The sequence below is a fragment of the Macrotis lagotis genome, chromosome X (assembly GCF_037893015.1).
Source record: "Macrotis lagotis isolate mMagLag1 chromosome X, bilby.v1.9.chrom.fasta, whole genome shotgun sequence".
Classification (NCBI taxonomy): domain Eukaryota; kingdom Metazoa; phylum Chordata; class Mammalia; order Peramelemorphia; family Peramelidae; genus Macrotis; species Macrotis lagotis.
In genome coordinates, this window is record NC_133666.1 from 571,497,485 (window position 1) to 571,515,725 (window position 18,241).

The 18,241-nt window shown below is 32.7% G+C and overlaps 1 protein-coding gene across 1 annotated transcript in view; it reads right to left on the reverse strand.

The window, feature by feature from the left end:
* Window positions 1-18,241, reverse strand: part of CSMD3 (CUB and Sushi multiple domains 3) — a 639,662-nt gene that overhangs the window by 271,162 nt on the left and 350,259 nt on the right. The window contains exons 23-24 of the mRNA XM_074202120.1: window positions 10,293-10,389; window positions 9,455-9,559 (exon numbers count right to left, since the gene is read on the reverse strand). Coding sequence (XP_074058221.1) covers window positions 9,455-9,559; window positions 10,293-10,389 — 202 coding nt within the window. The remainder of the gene's footprint in view (window positions 1-9,454; window positions 9,560-10,292; window positions 10,390-18,241) is intronic.

The following is an 18,241-nucleotide window of genomic DNA, read 5'->3' on the forward strand; positions in this document are numbered from 1 at the left end:
TATTTTGATGTTATTTTGCTTCTATCTCCCCTTCATGTTTCTTAATATAATACTTCACATAGCTCTTAAAAATGTTAGGATCAAAGGATCATAGATTTAGATATTGAGAACACAAAGACAACTCAAGGACCATATAATATGCCTCCCCCTTTTGCAAGTAATAAAATTGAAGAGAAGAAATTTTATTTCCAAAAGTTTCATATGACTTATAGAAGAGCAAGAACTTGAATGACATTTCTTTCACTAAAAATCCAGTTATTTCCATTGTTCAGTCTGTAAATTCTTTATTACAACTTTAACTTCTGTGCTGTTTTCTCATATTCCTCCTTTTCTTAAATATAATTTTTCATGATTAATGACTCCCTTAGGAGCTTTTCTCTTCTATATTTTCTCTTTGGATAGCATCTAGACTTTGATCAAAAAATGATAAACCAGAAAGCTAAAAGGAAGCTAGTGTTGTGGTGCATGGAGTGCTCAGCTTGGTGTCAGAAAAACATAAGTTCCAATCAGAATTTAGATACTTATTAACTTTTTGAGTCAAGAGAAGTTGCTTCACCTCTGTTTGTTTCAACTTACTCAACTTTAAAATGGGGACAATAATAATAATAATAATATCTCCTAGGGTTATTCTGAAGATCAAATTAAAGAACATTTATAAAAAGAGCTTAACATTGAGGCTGTATCATACTAGACATTATATAAATGCTTATTCCTTTCCTCTTTCCTTTAAAAAATGATGATGAAACATTCCTCTCATCTTGTGTAATAGAAGGAAGGGACTTATATATGCATCTATTTGTCTGTGTGTGTGTGTGTGTGTGTGTGTGTGTGTATGTGTGTTTTAGACTGCATTTATATTTTGATGGCTTTATTTTTCAAAATTTTTCCTTAATTTGCTTAGTCTGATAATCAAAAGAATACACTTTTTTGAAATGTTATCCAATCCCATAGCTTTAATTGTTATTTAAGATGAATCTTCTGATGCTACTGTTATTATGACTCTGAGTCTCTCTTTCCTCAACTATAAAATCAAATTAATAGGGGGTAGCTAGGTGACTCAGTGGATAAGAGTGCTGAACTTAGAGTCAGGAATACTCATCTTCCTGAGTTTAAATCAAGCTTCAGATACTAACTGATTGTATGGCAAGTCACTTAAACCTGTCTGCCTCAGTTTTCTCCTCTGTAAAGTGACTTAGCGAAGGAAATGATGAACCACTCCAGTATCTTTGCCAGAACACCCCATTTGAGGTCACGAAAAGTCAGATATGACTGAAAAATAACAAAAATACCTAACAGTAAAGTTAAAAATAGTGCATGCAAAAATGCTTTACAAATGATTAAGTGTTAAATAAATGAAAACTAAAGACCTTGTTTACAATCCTACCTTTGTGTGACTTTGGACAAATCCATTGGTTTCTCAGAAATCTAGATTAGAGGTATCAAATACTGATCACTATTTGAAAACAGTTTCATGAAACCAGGTTAAAAATAGATGGGAAATACTTGGCAAAATAAGTAAAAATATAGTAAGACAATATTTAGTAAGTCAATATATAGTCTATAGGATAGTTATATGTGGATTTTTATTGTTATTCTCTCATTTTTCAGTTGTGTCCTACTCTTCGTGACTTCATTTGGAATTTTATTGGCAAATATATTGCAGAGCTTTGCCATTTCATTACCCAGTTCATTTTATAGATGTGGAAATTGAGCAGAGCTGTCTTGCCCAAGGTGGCCCCTGATTGTTACTTGGGTTTGATAGCACTGATCTACACAACTCTACAAGACTATAATTTGAAAAGAATTTGAAATTAAAATTTTGAAAAGATCACTGGACCTGGAGTCAAGAGGACCTGAGTTCAAATCAGACACTTGACACTTATGTGACCTTCAAGTCACTTTAACCCTGATTGCTGCGTACCCAGGGTCACCTCCAGTTATTTTTTTTTAAGCTTTTGCAAGGCAGTGGGGTTAAGTGGCTTGCCCAAGGTCACACAGCTAGGCAATTATTAAATGTCTGAGGCAGGATTTGAACTCAGGTACTCCTGACTCCAGGGCTGGTGTTCTATCCACTGTACCACCTAGCTTCCCCTACCTCCAGTTATCTTGATTCATATCCGGTCATTGGACTCAAATGGCTTCAGAGGAGAAAGTGAGGCTGATGACTAAGCAAAGCACTTCCTCACTTAAATTCAATTCATTTACTTGTTATAGTATCACCTCTCTGATGCCACAGTCTTCTTCAAGAACAAAGGACAAACATCATCAATTTGAAAAGAAAATGCCAACCTGACTGATAAAAGTAATTACTTGATCTAAAAATTCTATATAACACTGAAAACCTAGATCCTGTCCTTAAATTTCTATTCTTCTTATATCCTTGGTCACTAAAAAGTAATGCTTCTTCTATTGATGGACAGATGCATAGATAAATACATGTACATATAGATATATCTATCTATCTATATCTATATCTAGCTATATATATATATTATTATATATATTATATAATAATATATATATATATATAAATATATATATATATATATATATATATATATATAGCTCTTTCTATACTGTTTTAAGGAATCATTAATTTAAAGTTTGGTTAAAGACATCCATTCCACAGAAAAAGAAGTTAATTTGTGAAAAAAAAAAAATTAAATCCACTCAGCTTATGTAGAGGGTAGTGTTATTCTCCAGAGATTTTGAGAAGAATGCACTCACTAGGACAAAGTTCAAGGAATTAGCTTTTTTGATTGTACTAATCACAATTTTCCAAACCACTGCTGTTATGTGGAATGTATGATTCATCCCACATATATTAGCAAGAACAATCTTAATTATACTTTCCATTATGTTATTAGAAAAGCAGCAAACAATTCTATGGTGGCTTGTTTTATTATTTTTTCCATTAAGACCAAGAATAGAACTAGCTATGAATTTAATTTAAACATCTTGCAGTTGCTTACCAGCTTTTAAACTTTCTAGATCAACTTTCTTTCTACAGATTCTTAGAGGGAGTAATGAAGATATATACATTGATGCTTATTATTTTGACTAGTATTAGATTTGTAGTCTTGAAAAATATTTCTGACAAAACTATTTAATGAAACTATAAATATAAATATAAATCATTTTTTTTTTCTTTTTCTCCTTTCTCTTTTCTGCCTAGAATAGCTGAAATCAGGAAGGTTTGGGTTCAAATTATTGTCTGTGTAGCCTTGAGCAAGTCACTTGATCTCAATCTCAGTTTTATTGTCTTAGAACAGGGCTAATAATGAGTTTCAAATGAGATCACATCTATTAAGTACTTAGAAAACCTTAAAGTCCTATATAAATATAATAATTTATTTGGTACTTTCCCACTTGGCTTCATATATACTGTCATTTCCTTAACAAACAAAAAAGCAAACAACTTCTTTTTCCAGCCTTCCTCTTTCTCTGAATAAGGTTTCCTGGTGATATCACTGGCTTCACATAGCCTCAAAAGTAGAACAAATACCATAGGGACTCTGCTAAGTCATAGAAATTTCCATTTTTCCTGAATTTAATTTGCATTTATAGCACACATTTAGTGAAACACAAGAATTGGATAATGTGGATGAAACTGTTCTTGTGGCCACTATATAAAATCTCTAAAAATGCTGTCTTTGTCAATCCATAATGAGAAAAAATAATTCCTCTCCAAATTGAAATGTTTATATATTTAAATCTATGTATCAAAATATATTCTTCACCATATTCTTTTTTGTTTTAATATTGATATTACCTCAGAAACTTATTTAGTGCAATTTACATTAAACTTGAGAGAAGGAAATCAAAAATTTTTCCCAGCAAATGCTTCACAAGGTAAGTAGAATCCACTTATTCAAGTGTTCAAATATTATTGAAGAAAGTAATTGAATGTGGTTCTAAACACATTGTAACCAAATGGACTTTGAGAAATAAAGTTAAATCTAAGTTTGAAAAGCACATTATATATTCTGTCTAACTTAACTTTGTTGTTTTACATCAAAAATATTGAGATTCTTTAAACAGAACCTGAGAAAAATATCAAAAACCATAAGTAACATTTCTTAAATATGTATTTCACACTATTGTGAAATAGGTGATAATGAATATGAGTTGTCTCTCCATGGTCTATCTGGTCTATAAAGTTGAAGGATCCATTTGATGCTATTTTGCTCACACTGAATTACATTTTTTTGATGTGGAAGTGACATTTCTGAACCTTTAGTACAGCATCTTCCATATACAGATAAGGAAACAAGTTCAGAGGTTGAAACACATCTAAGATTTCACAGAAAACATAGTTTTCTGATTTTTCATCAATTTTTTTTTGTTTTGTTTTCTCTGACACTCCATTGATCCATTGTGTTCATAACTTGTGGGATCTTCCTTCCTAAATTGTGGGATCTTCCTTCCTAATTTCTTATTCTAGATGCACTTATTTTATGTAATGGGTATTTCTCTGGCAATAAGTTCTCTAAAGAGAATTAATTATTCTCTAAGTAGATAAATGAAAGCAGTCTGAGGTCATAGGCCCTATAGATAATAATAATAATAACAAAAACATTTACACAGTTCTTTAAATCTTACAAAGCATTTTTCACATAGTATCTCATTTGATCCTTAAGAAAAAGTATTTGACATATGTCATAGGTAGAGAACCAGTAATGGAGGCAAAAGACCTGTGTTTGAGCTCTGCTAATGATATGGGGCAAATCATTTAACCTCTCATGTTTCTAGACAACTCTCTAAGATTCTAAGGTGTAGAAAAGTGCCAGTCTACATTTAAAGAGAGTATTTCTCCCCTGGGGAACTCCCTAATACAAATATCAAACAATGAAATGAGTGTCATTAAATGATAAGGAGCCCTGTCATCCATTTATTGACTTAAAAAATACTTATTAATAGTATCTCTGCTTTATTCAATTTTTGTTTATTCAATAAATATTTCCCAATTACATTTTAATCTGATTTAGGCCACATTTGGGAGGGTTAAAGGACATGTGTCTGGTGGATTAGTGTTTGATATCTCTATCCTGTACCATTAAAAGCCCAGGTTCATTACTTTCCATATCTCTATTTTTAATCTTATGGCATCACAGTGAGTTATATGTACATACTGTTTTTATTTCTTATTGACATTTTTAATTTTGCCAATTACATGTTTTGAAAGTTTTTCAACATTCATCCACATAAATATTTATGTTACACAATTTTCTTCCATGCTCCCTTTTGACCCCTCCCAAGAAGTGAACAGTCTAGTGAATACTGTACTGTACATTTGCTTCTAACTTATTAGTCATTTTCTGTATAAGGAATTAGAACTAAGGAAAAAGAAAAAATTGGGATAGGAAGGAAAATTTACATAGCAAATTTTTAAAGTGTTCATTCAGATTCTATAGATTTTTTGTTTTTTTCCTTCATCTGGAGGTTTTTACAGTTATTTTGCTGTGATATGGGTGGATCAAAGGGCTTATACTATGTAACTATATGCAGCATATTGAGAACAATGAAATGGTTAGACACATGAGCATAATAAAAGGGACAAACACCTTGTTTTCATGGGACAGTTAAGTGAATGAAGGAGTGGGTCACAATAGGGTAACAGAAATACAACTGAAACTGTTCTTCATTCTGAGAGTGAGTCTCATGCTATGGATACATGAGAACAAACAGAATCTTTGAGAATGCAATAAAAGCTTAGTCTCATAATCTGGAGGCCAAAATAGCTAATGTCAATTTAGAACAGTAGCTGGAAAATCATTGCTACAATCTGATTAGGATTTTTCTTGAACAAAGTCAACCAAGAAGAAAGGGACAGGGTAAGGATCAGATTCAATGTCGTTATAGATCCAAATACAGAGCAAGGGTGGGTTCAGAACCTTTTATCTGTCATAGGCTCTTTTGGCAGACTAGTAAAGTCTATTAACCCCTTATGTTTGGACACATATATAATACAATAAAATTGTGTTAAAATTGTATATTATTCTGGTTCCCCTGATCACCCTCTTTTTCCAGTTAGTACAGAAAGTCATGAGTAGCCAATATAAAGTAACAATAACAGGAAGTAATATTGCAAAAAAATCCTTAAAAACTACCCTTAGCCCAAAGAAGCAAAATGGTTACTTTCCAGATTGTATCATATATTCCTTTAAAAATCACATCCTGAAATGATGTTCTAAAATCAGGGGAAACCGGTTAGAGCCTGCTGTCAGAACCTTTGGGCTTATGATTTCAGTTAGGATTCAAACATTCTCAGTGAGAGTAGTGGATCACCAAATGTTCCTTATAACTTTGAGATGATGTGGATGGGTGTTAATGAATTAACCTTCAAATTCAGCAAAAAATAGTTAATCTGTTCTCTTATACCCCCTAATCCTTATAAAAATAAAACCCCAATCCTCTGTCTCTATCAGGGTTCAAGCTGTTGAGTACCTCCAGTTCTAATTCACCATTATATTAATGTGTCCCATCCTCTCTCCATTCTCTTCTACATGCTGCCTGCCTCCCTTTGTCTACTACTTCATCCTCATCCCCTTGTCATTTGCTCCTGTACTATTCCCCTATCCAGTGCCATTTGTTTCCAGGCTTTCTGTGTCATTTGCTGCTTACCCTCTGTGAAAATATGACTGAAGCATCATTCCCTGTTGAAAAATTACTATCTTTACTCAGTAAGTACTCCAAGAACTGGGTGTATTTTCTCCACTTAATAATTCCATAAATCAATTAATTAAAAAATGCATAGATTACAAAGGAAAACAATTATATTGAAATAGTATCTAAGCATATACAAATATGTGTGTGGATAGATATACATGTGCAGGCACATGAACATATAAGTAGACATAGACATATAACTATATTCACATCCACATGCACACAAACACAATTCACACATAATACACCACAAAATAATACCCATACATACCTATAAAGATACATACAAAGACAGAAAGATATGAGGACAAAAACTTACAAAAATACATGCATATATAGTTACATTTGGAGTTAGAAGACCTAAGTTCAAATTTTGTCTTTTATTTATTATATGTATGATCTTGAAAAGAAGGAAGAAGGATAAAAGTCTCTGAGCTTCAGGTTCCTAATCTGGAAAATGAAGAGTGGACTAGATTTTCTCTATCATATCTTTCTTTCATTACCAGAAGGAAAGTAAAGAAGTTCAAGGAAGAAAATAACTTAGAAGTCCAAAGAAGGAAACAGACTCTTAGGAACCCAGAAAGGAAATATGTATTTGTGTGGGTCTCCGGGGTGGGGCAGGGGGAATTGGGGAAAGGTCCTAGATTAAGGAGGAAGGAAAATCTGACTCAGTCATGCGTAGAGCTAGCATAGAGGAGTCATTCAATAAATCAGTAAACATTTCTTTAGTGTCTACCATTGGCCAGACTCTATTCTGAGAGGTAAAAGGTACTATGAGACCAAATATGAAAGAAAAGAGATAGCTCCTGTCCTTTAAAGACCTTACAATCTATTGGGGGAAGACAATACATATAAGGTAACTGAAAAGAGGGTAGGAGGGGAAAGAAAGGATCCAGAGGAGGGCAAGCACAGCAACCAGTTAAAAAATGCATAGTGGGTTGGCTGGCCTATGGCGTATCCTTATATGGACAGTTATACTCCCTTATTGCAAGAGACATGTATATGTATGCATGTATATATAAATATACACATATATGTATGTATATATGTATATGCATACACAAACATATGGATAAACTTGTGTATATTTATATACATACATTTTAGGGGCAAATCCTATTGTATCTTGAACATATTCTGCATATATGTTGATGTAAGTATTAATTTGATTTCTGATTGGAATTTGAAATATTTAATAGTATGGTTGCTATTAAAATCAGATGCATCTCAGTTATTATTTTAGAAAACACGTTTTCTATTTCTAGACTTAACTCGCTCTTTTCCCCATATGATAAATTAGGGCCAAATCTGATTTCCTGTCATCCTTTATCATAATAATATCTGACATTTTAATAAAACTTTATTTGCAAATCTCCTTGTATACCTGATTTCATTAAGCCTTACAAAAACCCTATGTGATAAATACTGTATTACAATCATATACATTTTAGAGATAAGATAATTGAGACTCATGGTCTTAGTTACTCATGGTCACACAGTCAGTAAGATTGATAATCAAGATTTAAATCTGTATACTTGACATAAAACTTATTCCACATACCACACTGACCCTACTGCAAATATAACACTTTCTCATCATTGTCCCTTTGCTCACAACTACTTACCAAAGCAGGAAAGTATACCCCAAATCTTTGACCTGAGGTCCTGCCAATTTGTCAACTTTCATCTTAAGAGCTACCTACTCAAAGAAGTTTTTACTGATTTCCTTAATCAAAAGTTATCTTTTCTTCATAAGACCATATTACTCTCTACCTATATTGTGTTGTGTATTGGATATATTTTAGAAACATTTAATTAAATATATTACTTTTGTTCTAAAACCATTATGTAATATTGTACCATTATATAATATTGTATAGTTTTATGTGTTTATAAGACCTTTGGTCTTATGATTTCAGTTAAGATTCAAACATTCTCAGTGAGAGTAGTGGATCACCAAATGTTCCTTATAACTTTGAGATGATGTGGATGGGTGATAATGAATTAACCTTCAAATTCAGCAAAAAATAGTTAATCTGTTCTCTTATACCCCCTAATCCTTATAAAAATAAAATCCCAATCCTCTGTCTCTATCAGGGTTCAAGCTGTTGAGTACCTCCAGTTCTAATTCACCATTATATTAATGTGTCCCATCCTCTCTCCATTCTCTTCTACATGCTGCCTGCCTCCCTTTGTCTACTACTTCATCCTCATCCTCTTGTCATTTGCCCCTGTACTATTCCCCTATCCAGTGCCATTTGTTTCCAGGCTTTCTGTGTCATTTGCTGCTTACCCTCTGTGAAAATATGACTGAAACTTCATTCCCTGTTGAAAAATTACTGTCTTTACTCAGTAAGTACTCCAAGAACTGGGTGTGTTTTCTCCACTTAATAATTCCATAAATCAATTAATTCAAAAATGCATAGATTACAAAGGAAAACAATTATATTGAAATAGTATCTAAGCATATACAAATATGTGTATACAAATACTCTTCTAATTTATAAGTTAAAAAAGGATATCAACTTAAAATTATTTTTATATCTCATTTAAAAAATCAACTTTTGCTCTAGAATATCTCTACAATGTCAAAACAATTTTTATGAAAATTGATAGGAATTTACTGGTTTTTATTAAATCATAAGGACATGTCATAATCCTAAAGTATGCAGGTTAAATGACATCTCACATATTTTATTAGTGATTCTCAATTGGTCATGTTAATATAAAACATCATTGTAACAAAGATTTTTAAGATTCTAAAACACAGGAACATTTATTTTACCTGTGTATTCAAGATGAAATCCAGCAGCTGATACACTAATATCTGACTGAAAGTTTAGGTACAAATTGTTAGATGTACTGTTCAGAAGATGTGGAATTGTAGTTCCTGAAATTAAATGACAGATGAGGTTACCACACAATGGCAAGATGTACATACATTCAAATATTCAAAAAATTAAAATTGAGATGTTTAGATTATCTAAGTCTTCTGCCCTTTCTGCCCCTTCCTCCCCACCTACCTTAAGTCCCCCTCCCACCCCACCCTCCAGCATTTTGTGGTGTTTCAACATTTCCAATGGAGGATGAAACTAATCCCTTTAAGGTTTTTGACCTAGAGAGTAAGTAAAAGCAGAGAGAGGCAAAGGAAATCAAGTTTCACATTTTTTTTTCAGTCAACAAGAGAGAGAGAAAGGTAAAGCCAATGGTAAGACATGAGACTTGGATTACTTTTGGATTTTTGAATATGTCTTCTACACTTTGAATAACTGAGAACCAAATTTGAATGACAATCAATTTTATGAATGATGAAAACTTTTGGAAGATCATTTCTCAGATTAAAGGAAAGAACAGTTAAATCTCTAACTTTATTAAAATAAGTCATTATAAAACTAAATTCAAATCACCATGCCATTATTAGTTTATGGAAGACAAGGTTTGAGCTGAGATCAAAATATTTTCACTTTTGTTCCTCATAGGTTAATTTTATAGGCAGAAATGAAAAGAGGAAAAGGAATAGGAAGGAGTGAGAGAGGTAGATGAAGAGGGAAGAAAGGAGATCAGTTCTGTTAAGATATTGGGATTTTCATGAATTGCCTTTATATTCTGCCAATTTAATTTACCTGAATAACTTCCAAGTCTTGGAGCATTGTTGTCACCACCATCATAAAAATCCAGAGAATCCCAGTTATGTTCTGTAGCAAAACTAACAACTTGCACCTGAGAAATGACAGGAATATATATACTGATGTATTTCTCTCCATTTAATCATCATATCTGTATATAAATATATTTGTAAATATATATGTATATATATATATATACACAAAATTTATTTGAATATATTACATAAATTCAATATATATATATTAAAATCCATCAAGAAATCAATTAGAAAGATGCTAAAATTAAAAAGAGTCACTATATACATGTTGATTGTGCTGGAAGCTAGGTGGCATAGTGAATAGAGCACTGGTCTTGAAGTCAGGAGAACAGGAGTTCAAATCCAGTCTCAGAAACATGACACTTACTGGCTGTGTAACCTTGGGCAAATCACTTAACTCTGACAGCCTCACATCCAGGGCCATTTGCATTCATCCTAATTCATTTCTGGCCACTGGACCCAGAGACTCTAGAGGAGAAAGTGAGCCCTCCCCTCACTCAAATCCAATTTATGTGCTTGTTAAGGTATCACCTCCCCTGATGCCCATTGACTTCTTTGAGAAAGAAGGACAAACATGATCATCATCATTGCTGGATGCAATGATGCTGGATGCTTCTTATACATTGATTTCAGAAAATAGTCATGTTATTTTCAACCCAAATCACTGGTCGCAGTATGGAGTGACACACAAGAGCACAAAGATATTAACTGTTGTGCATATTTTCATTCCCTTTTCTTCCAATTAATACAGGTCCCATAGCCTTGAATTCATATTTATTATGTTGTTTGTATTTGTTCACAAGTCTGCTATAAATGTAAACACTATCACTGCTCATTGAATAAATATGACACTTGCATTCATTCAGCATTTTTCAATTCCAAAGTCCTTCATAATTATTGATTCACCCACGCAAATGCAGGTGTCTGTTTGCCAGTGCTGAATGACACATGGCAGCATATGCCCTTTCTACTGAACTGGCAGAAATCCCAGTGGTCATTTTCTAAGGAGGAGGAAAAAACTAAATCAAATTTATATGTTTCCAACATAACCATCATCTCCTAACACAATTTGCTTCTTCCTCCTCATCTCTCTCTTTGCTATTCATTTTCATACCTTCCCTTCTTCATTACCTGCTGGCATCTCTTGGGTGCCAGGTAATAAGAAAAAAAATGACATCCATCTGTTCTCTTTCAATAGCAGTTATTCATTCAATAAATAGTTGTATATATGCAAAACACTGCTGGGTATGGGGAATAGCAAGTAGGCCAATCCGACTGGAATCCAGAATAAAAAAAGTGGAAGTAATATGAAATAAGTCTGAAATGATGAGTTGGAGATATATTGTGATGGGCTTCAAAGGTCTCTTCTGTTTAGAATTTGCATTGTATTCTAGAGAGTATAAGGAACCACTGAATCTCTTAGTGTGGGAGAGTTACATAGTCACATTTGTGCTTTAAAAATATCAATTTTGTCACTGTGGTGCTGATAGATTTTAAAAAAAAGGGAGGTACTGGAGGGCAGAGAGTACAATTTGGATCCAAGTACAACATTTTCAGAGACAGGTGACAAGGCCCTAAAATGGAGTAACAACTTGTGAATAAAGAGAAGAGACACATGCCAGATATGTGGAGAGAATTAAGAAAACTTGGCAATTGATTGGACATATGTGAGTTAGAGTGAAGCAAAAAATGATTCAGATGGTATAAATCAAAAAGCATAAGGTCCTTAAAGATAAGAGTGAAGCAAGGAAGAAAGGTAGCTGAAGAGAGGGCTAAGATAATGACTTCTGTTTTGGACATGATGAATTTTAAATCTCTTTGGGACATTAAAGAGAGATATCTTACAAGGATTTGGTAATAAAGAGTGAGAACTCAGGAAAAATATGATGAGTTTTCATTAGTTTTGGAAATGTAGATTTTGGAGTCATTTGCAAATAGATATTAACTAACTAAATAACTGAACCAATTATTTGAACCAATAGTGAGATTCCCCTAGTGAGCCAATATAGAGAGAAATGGGGGGAAAGTTAAGGGTAGAGCCCTTAGTTAAACAAATTCATGGAATGGGATATAGATGTTGTTTTAAAGGAAAAAAAAAAGTAAAACAAAGCAAAAATATCAGAATGAGAGGTAAAGGAGATAGGAAGAAAATTAAGAGAGAGTCATATTATAAAAAAATCCATAGAAAACAGTTTTTAGGAGAAGTAACTAAAAATGCTGCAAAGAGATCAAAAGAATGAAAATAAGGGGAGTTGAGTGGATTTAGAAATTAAGAGATGGATGGTGAACATGGAAATAATAGTTTTTAGGAATACCTTAAGGACATGAAAGGGCATGAAAAGGTTTGTTTTGTTTTTAGATGATGGAAAAGATTTGGCAATGTCTGTGGTCAATAGGGAAAAATAACAATATGAAAGAAAAATTGAAGATAAGAGGGATAAATGATGATTGAAATGGGAAGGGATAACACAAAGCAATAGAAGAGGCACTGGCATTGTTAAAGAGAAAGGCTGTGTCTTCCTCAGTAACTTGAGCCAAGGGAACAATGTAGAGAAGATTTGAAATAGATATTTAGGAAGAAACTTGTTCCTCAAAATTCTGATATGGTTTCCCATTTGGCTCAAAAAACACTTGTTATATAATCAGAAGTCCTGGATTTGATTCCTACCACTTTTACTTTATTAATTCTGTTCATTTGGGTGAGTCAATTCACTTCCTATGAACTTGATTCTTGTCTGAAAAATGGGCATAGAATTAGGGACACTATTTAATAGGTTTTACAATTCACTTCTACAACATGTATTATTATAAATGATATTTAAACAAACCATAAAGTACCATATAAGTGCTAAATAAGAGGCAGTATGTAAATTAGTAGATAAAGGTATTAGGTATGGAGTCAGGAAGGCTCACTTCAAATTTGGTCTTAGATATTCATAAACAATATGACCCTGGGCAAGTCACTTAATTTCTATCTGTCTCAGTTTTCTCAACACCAAATTGAACAAAATATGAGAAGCTGCTTCACAGGACATTAATGAGGATGTCATGAAATAATATTTGTAAAAAATAAAAATAAAGTGCTTATTACATTGCCTTACATATAGTTTTAGGTCAGTGTTTCTTCTCTTCCCCCTAAGAGCAATAAGAAATTCTCTTTCTATAGAATAAATAAGGCTTTGTGTTATTTTTTTTTTACATAAAAAGAGTTCAGAAATTGAATAGTTTGCATATGGTCAATGAATAATTAGTGATAAGAATCACTGTTTGAACTCTGGTCTACTTGTTCTAAGTTCCACTCTCTTTTTATTATGGTATTTCAATTAATCTTTGAATTTTGACATTTGATTTATGGAATGATTCTATATTGCTGAGGCCATTTTGGACAAAGTAGAATGTAATTTCATGCAATAGGAAGTGGACAGATTTAATTCAAGAATTTCTACAGACTTTTGTTTTATCCTTTATTTGATTCTCAAGTTAAATCACTTAAATTTTCTAAAGACCAAACAAAACTTTAAGCACAAACACTGCTGATACATTTTTAATGACTTGCATAAGACCTTGAAGAAGAGGAGGAGTGCCTTAGGGCTATGGTAGTATTATTCAAATTTTCAAGAAAGGAAGAGTGTGAACTCTATAAACTACAGACCACAAAATTTAACCTTTATTCTAGGGAAAATTTTAGTCTATTATTAATGAGAATAGTTTGTGAATAGTTTGAGGGTAGTTCTTGAAAAGGGAAATAGTGATGATAGAAACCTGCATCTATGACTCGTAGATCAGAGGCCTCTCATCAATGCAATGATGAAACATAAGTCCAGAAGACAGAAAAAGAATGCATAAATTTATCTTTTTTTTTAATATTATACTATTGGTTTCAATTAATATAAAATTTGGAAGGGAAAATATATCTATCAATGACTTGGTTTAATTAAGAAGTGAATGTTTATCAAATTTTAAAAGTCCAGATATTAAAAAATCTCAATATGCTAGAAACATAGCCTTAAATCAATGAAGATTTTGTTGATGGAAAGTTCAAATCTACTTCTTTCTTAGATTTACTACAATGAAAAAAAGATTTTGAACATGTTGAATGTATTAAATAGTGAAGAATTAATTTTTGCTAAGTTTACTCATTTATTAAAAAAGGGAAAATTCAAATTACAAAAATTATATTTAAATTATTTCAATGGACAAAATTTGCTAACATTTACAATCTGAGAACACCAGAAGAAATTGATTCTTATAAAGAGTATGTGAAAAATCAAGCCATACATTTTAGAATATCAATTATATAGATTCAAAAATAAAGCTAACTTCAAAATAACTTCTGCAGTTTCAAAAATTACAAGTTTATAAATGTATTATATTTTAAAAGTAATTCTTCAAAATTAGAAAACTATTACCCAGAAATAATGTTATAACTAGATGTTAGATAATTCAATATCCCTGTTCTAATAAATATACCAATATCCCATTTTTAACAAAATAGAAAAAGCGTATTTAAAAAAATTCTTGAATGGTAATACCTAAGAAAAGTCATGTTGTCCTTCATTCTCAAAGATGACCATGATATCAGGGAGTTGCTGCTATGACAAGCAAGTGAATTGGATTTGAGTGAGGGATGCTGTGCTTAGTTGTCAGTCTAACTTTCTCCTCTGGAGCCATCTGGGTCCAGTGACCAGATATGAATTAGGATGTCTGGAGATGGCCCTGGATGTGAGGCAATGAGGGATAAGTGACTTGTCCAAGGTCATACAGCTAGTAAGGATCAAAAGTCTGAGGTTGGATTGGAACTCCTAACAACCTGTCTCTAAGGTCAATGCTTTATCAACCTCACCAATTTAACTGCCTTCATGTTTATTTATAAGAGGCTTGAAACACCCTCATGAAGATGTCAGATTGGTTTATTGGCAATTTTTAAAACTTTCTTTTAATATTTAAAAAAATTTTCCCAAACACATATAAAACAATTTTAAATATTTGTTTAAATAGTATGCTTCAGTCTTAATTCAGCCTCTATTTGTTCCCTAGATAGTATTCCACCATCTAGAAGTGGATAGAATTTTCCATCATGAGTCCTTTAGAATTGTCTAGGATCACTGTATTTCTGAGAAAAGCTATGTCATTAACAGTTGGTAGTCATACAATATTCCTGTTACTGTGTAACAAACAGTAACTGTTCCTGGTTCAGCTAACTTCACTTTGCATCAATTTATTTAATTCTTTCCAGTTGTTTCTTTTTTCCCCTGAAATCATTCTGCATGTAATTAATTATAGCACATAAGTATTCTATTACTATCATACACCACAAGTAGTTCATCCATTCAGTAATTGATGAACAATACCTCAACTTCCAATTGGAGGAAGTACTCATACTTGTAGGATCACAGATTTATTCAAGTTCAAATATATATTATGATATGCAAGAGAAAGAATTTGTTTCCTGCCAATGACATTTATAAACCTCTGCTCTAAATCTCAGTTAATTCAATTTAAAGTTGGGGCAATAATAACTGAAGATTTTTCATTCATTTGTTGTTTATCTTTCATTCTCCAAGAGGATCGTGAAGTCACCAATCTCACTTTTTCCTCTGGAGCCATCTGGGTCCAGTGATCAGATATCGATTAGGATGACTGGAGATGGCCCTGGATGCAGTGGAAGACTGGAATTTTTAAGCTAGGTTTTTTAACAGATATCACTTTGTCTAAGGCAGTGCCCATTCTATGTGTCCACCTCAAAGAAATGTTGCAATACGACATGAAATGATATGTGCAAGCACTTTGAAAACTCTTAAGCTCTATATAGAAGTCAGATATTATTTTCAAATAAAGATCTTTGGAAGGCACAAATATAAGCCATTATTATTATTATTATTATTATTATGCCAATACATAAAGAAAGGAAATAGGAGAGAAGACAATTAAATGGTGTATCATTTGCCTCATATTATGGAAGAGGGTATGAGAATTTTAGAGTTGGAAAGAAGTTTAGAGTTATCTAATCAAAGACTCATCACTTAACAGATGAAGAAACCAAAACCAAGACAGATAAAATTACTTGCTTAAGTTCTAGTGTATTGAACTGAATTTAATTAATTCAAGCTCTGTCCCTCTCACTACAAATTCAGTGCTTTATGTTCTACTAGTGTGTCACCATGATTTATATAGAACTTTAAGACTTACAGGGGCAGTTAGGTGGCACAATGGATAGAGCACCAGCCCTGGAGTCAGGAGTATCTGAGTTCAAATCCAGCCTCAGATACATAATAATTACCTAACTGCGTGGCCTTGGGCAAGCCACTTAACCCCATTGCCTTGCAAAAAAAAAAGACTTATAAAGCATTTCACTATTATTGCTTTATCTTATCCTTATAAAAATTCTGTGAAATAGGTATTATTACTAATCCCATTTTGAAGATGAAGAAACTGAGGAAGAAAAAGGTTAAGTGACTTCCCACTATGATCATACAGCTAGGAAATGTTTGAGGGTGAATTAAAATTATGTCTTCCTAAAGCTAGGTATAGAGTTTTATCTTACAAATAAGAGGCTAAGTAAATATTCCAGATTGGGTATTAGTACAATGAGGAGTACTTATTTCTTCTAGAAACATAGAGTGAGTAATTTTCTAAAATAAACTTTTTTTTGTCTTCTGTATTTTACAACTCCTTGATTTCATCCTGTACTTCTCTCTCTAGTTCTAATACTTGTCAAAGCAAAACTGACCATTTTTGGCTGACCTTTATTTAAAAATGTTTTCCCAAAAGATATCTGACAAGGGATATAAAGACATCTATTCCATCCTTTGAGATTACATCCTTACTTTACCTGCTGGGTGTATATGTATCTGCGGTTTTTAAAAGAAATCCAATCATACCTGTACAAAAGTTGATGGATAACGGCAACCAGATAAAGAATTACAGAACCTTAGGTAAATCTCACATGTATAATTCCTTTCCTTCCCTCCATCCAAGATAATGCAGCTGAGATTAGGAAAACAGTGAAAGTCTAATAGGAGACAAATTAACAATTTAACCTCAGCCAAAACCTTTAACTTTACACATAAGAAAATTGAGGCATATATCAATAAAGCAGGCAAGAAGAAAAAGAATGAAGTGGTCAAAAATGTCATTATACCTATTATCTATAAGAGGCCAAGTGGCAAATTTTGTTGGCATCACCAGTCTGTGGTGACCTAGTGCTGCCATATTAGATAAAGCCCTGTCCATCCCACTGGTTCATAGTCATGTACATCAGGCAAGTAGAATATATGTTAATTTGACTACAATGGGGTATAGTTAACTGATGAACAATAGGGTTAAAACTACAAAGAGAAGAGAGTGAGGCTAGCACAGGGTGATGAACTAATAGAACAGGAAAGGGGTGAAGGGACTAGAGATTATACTATCGACTAAAAATAGTATTAGGAAGAGGAAAAGAGGAAGTGATAAAAAGTGATAAGAGGATAAAAGGTTATCATCAGAAAGAGGAATCATATAAATCAATATCACTTAAGTAGTAGATAGTAGACAACTGTTAGTAGTTGAGATGTATTGAAGATGTTTGTCATAGCATTTGAGGAAATCAATAAATTGGAAGGTGAAAGTGTTTGAGGAGATATCAATGCATATGTTTGTGCTTAAGTCCCTAAATTTATTTTTCATTCATTTCTCAGTTCTGTCTGTCTGATTCTTTGTGACTAAAGTTGGGATTTTCTTGGCAAATTCATTGCAGAGGTTGGCCATTTCCTTCTCCAGGTCATTTCACTGGTACGAAAACTGACACAAACAGGGTTAAATGACTTGCCCAGGGTTTTACATCTAGTAAGTGTCTGAATTGAAGTCAGGTTGCAGCTGTCACTAAGAAAGTTATGGAAGTTGTGAGTGAGGTATTGGATTTGTTGA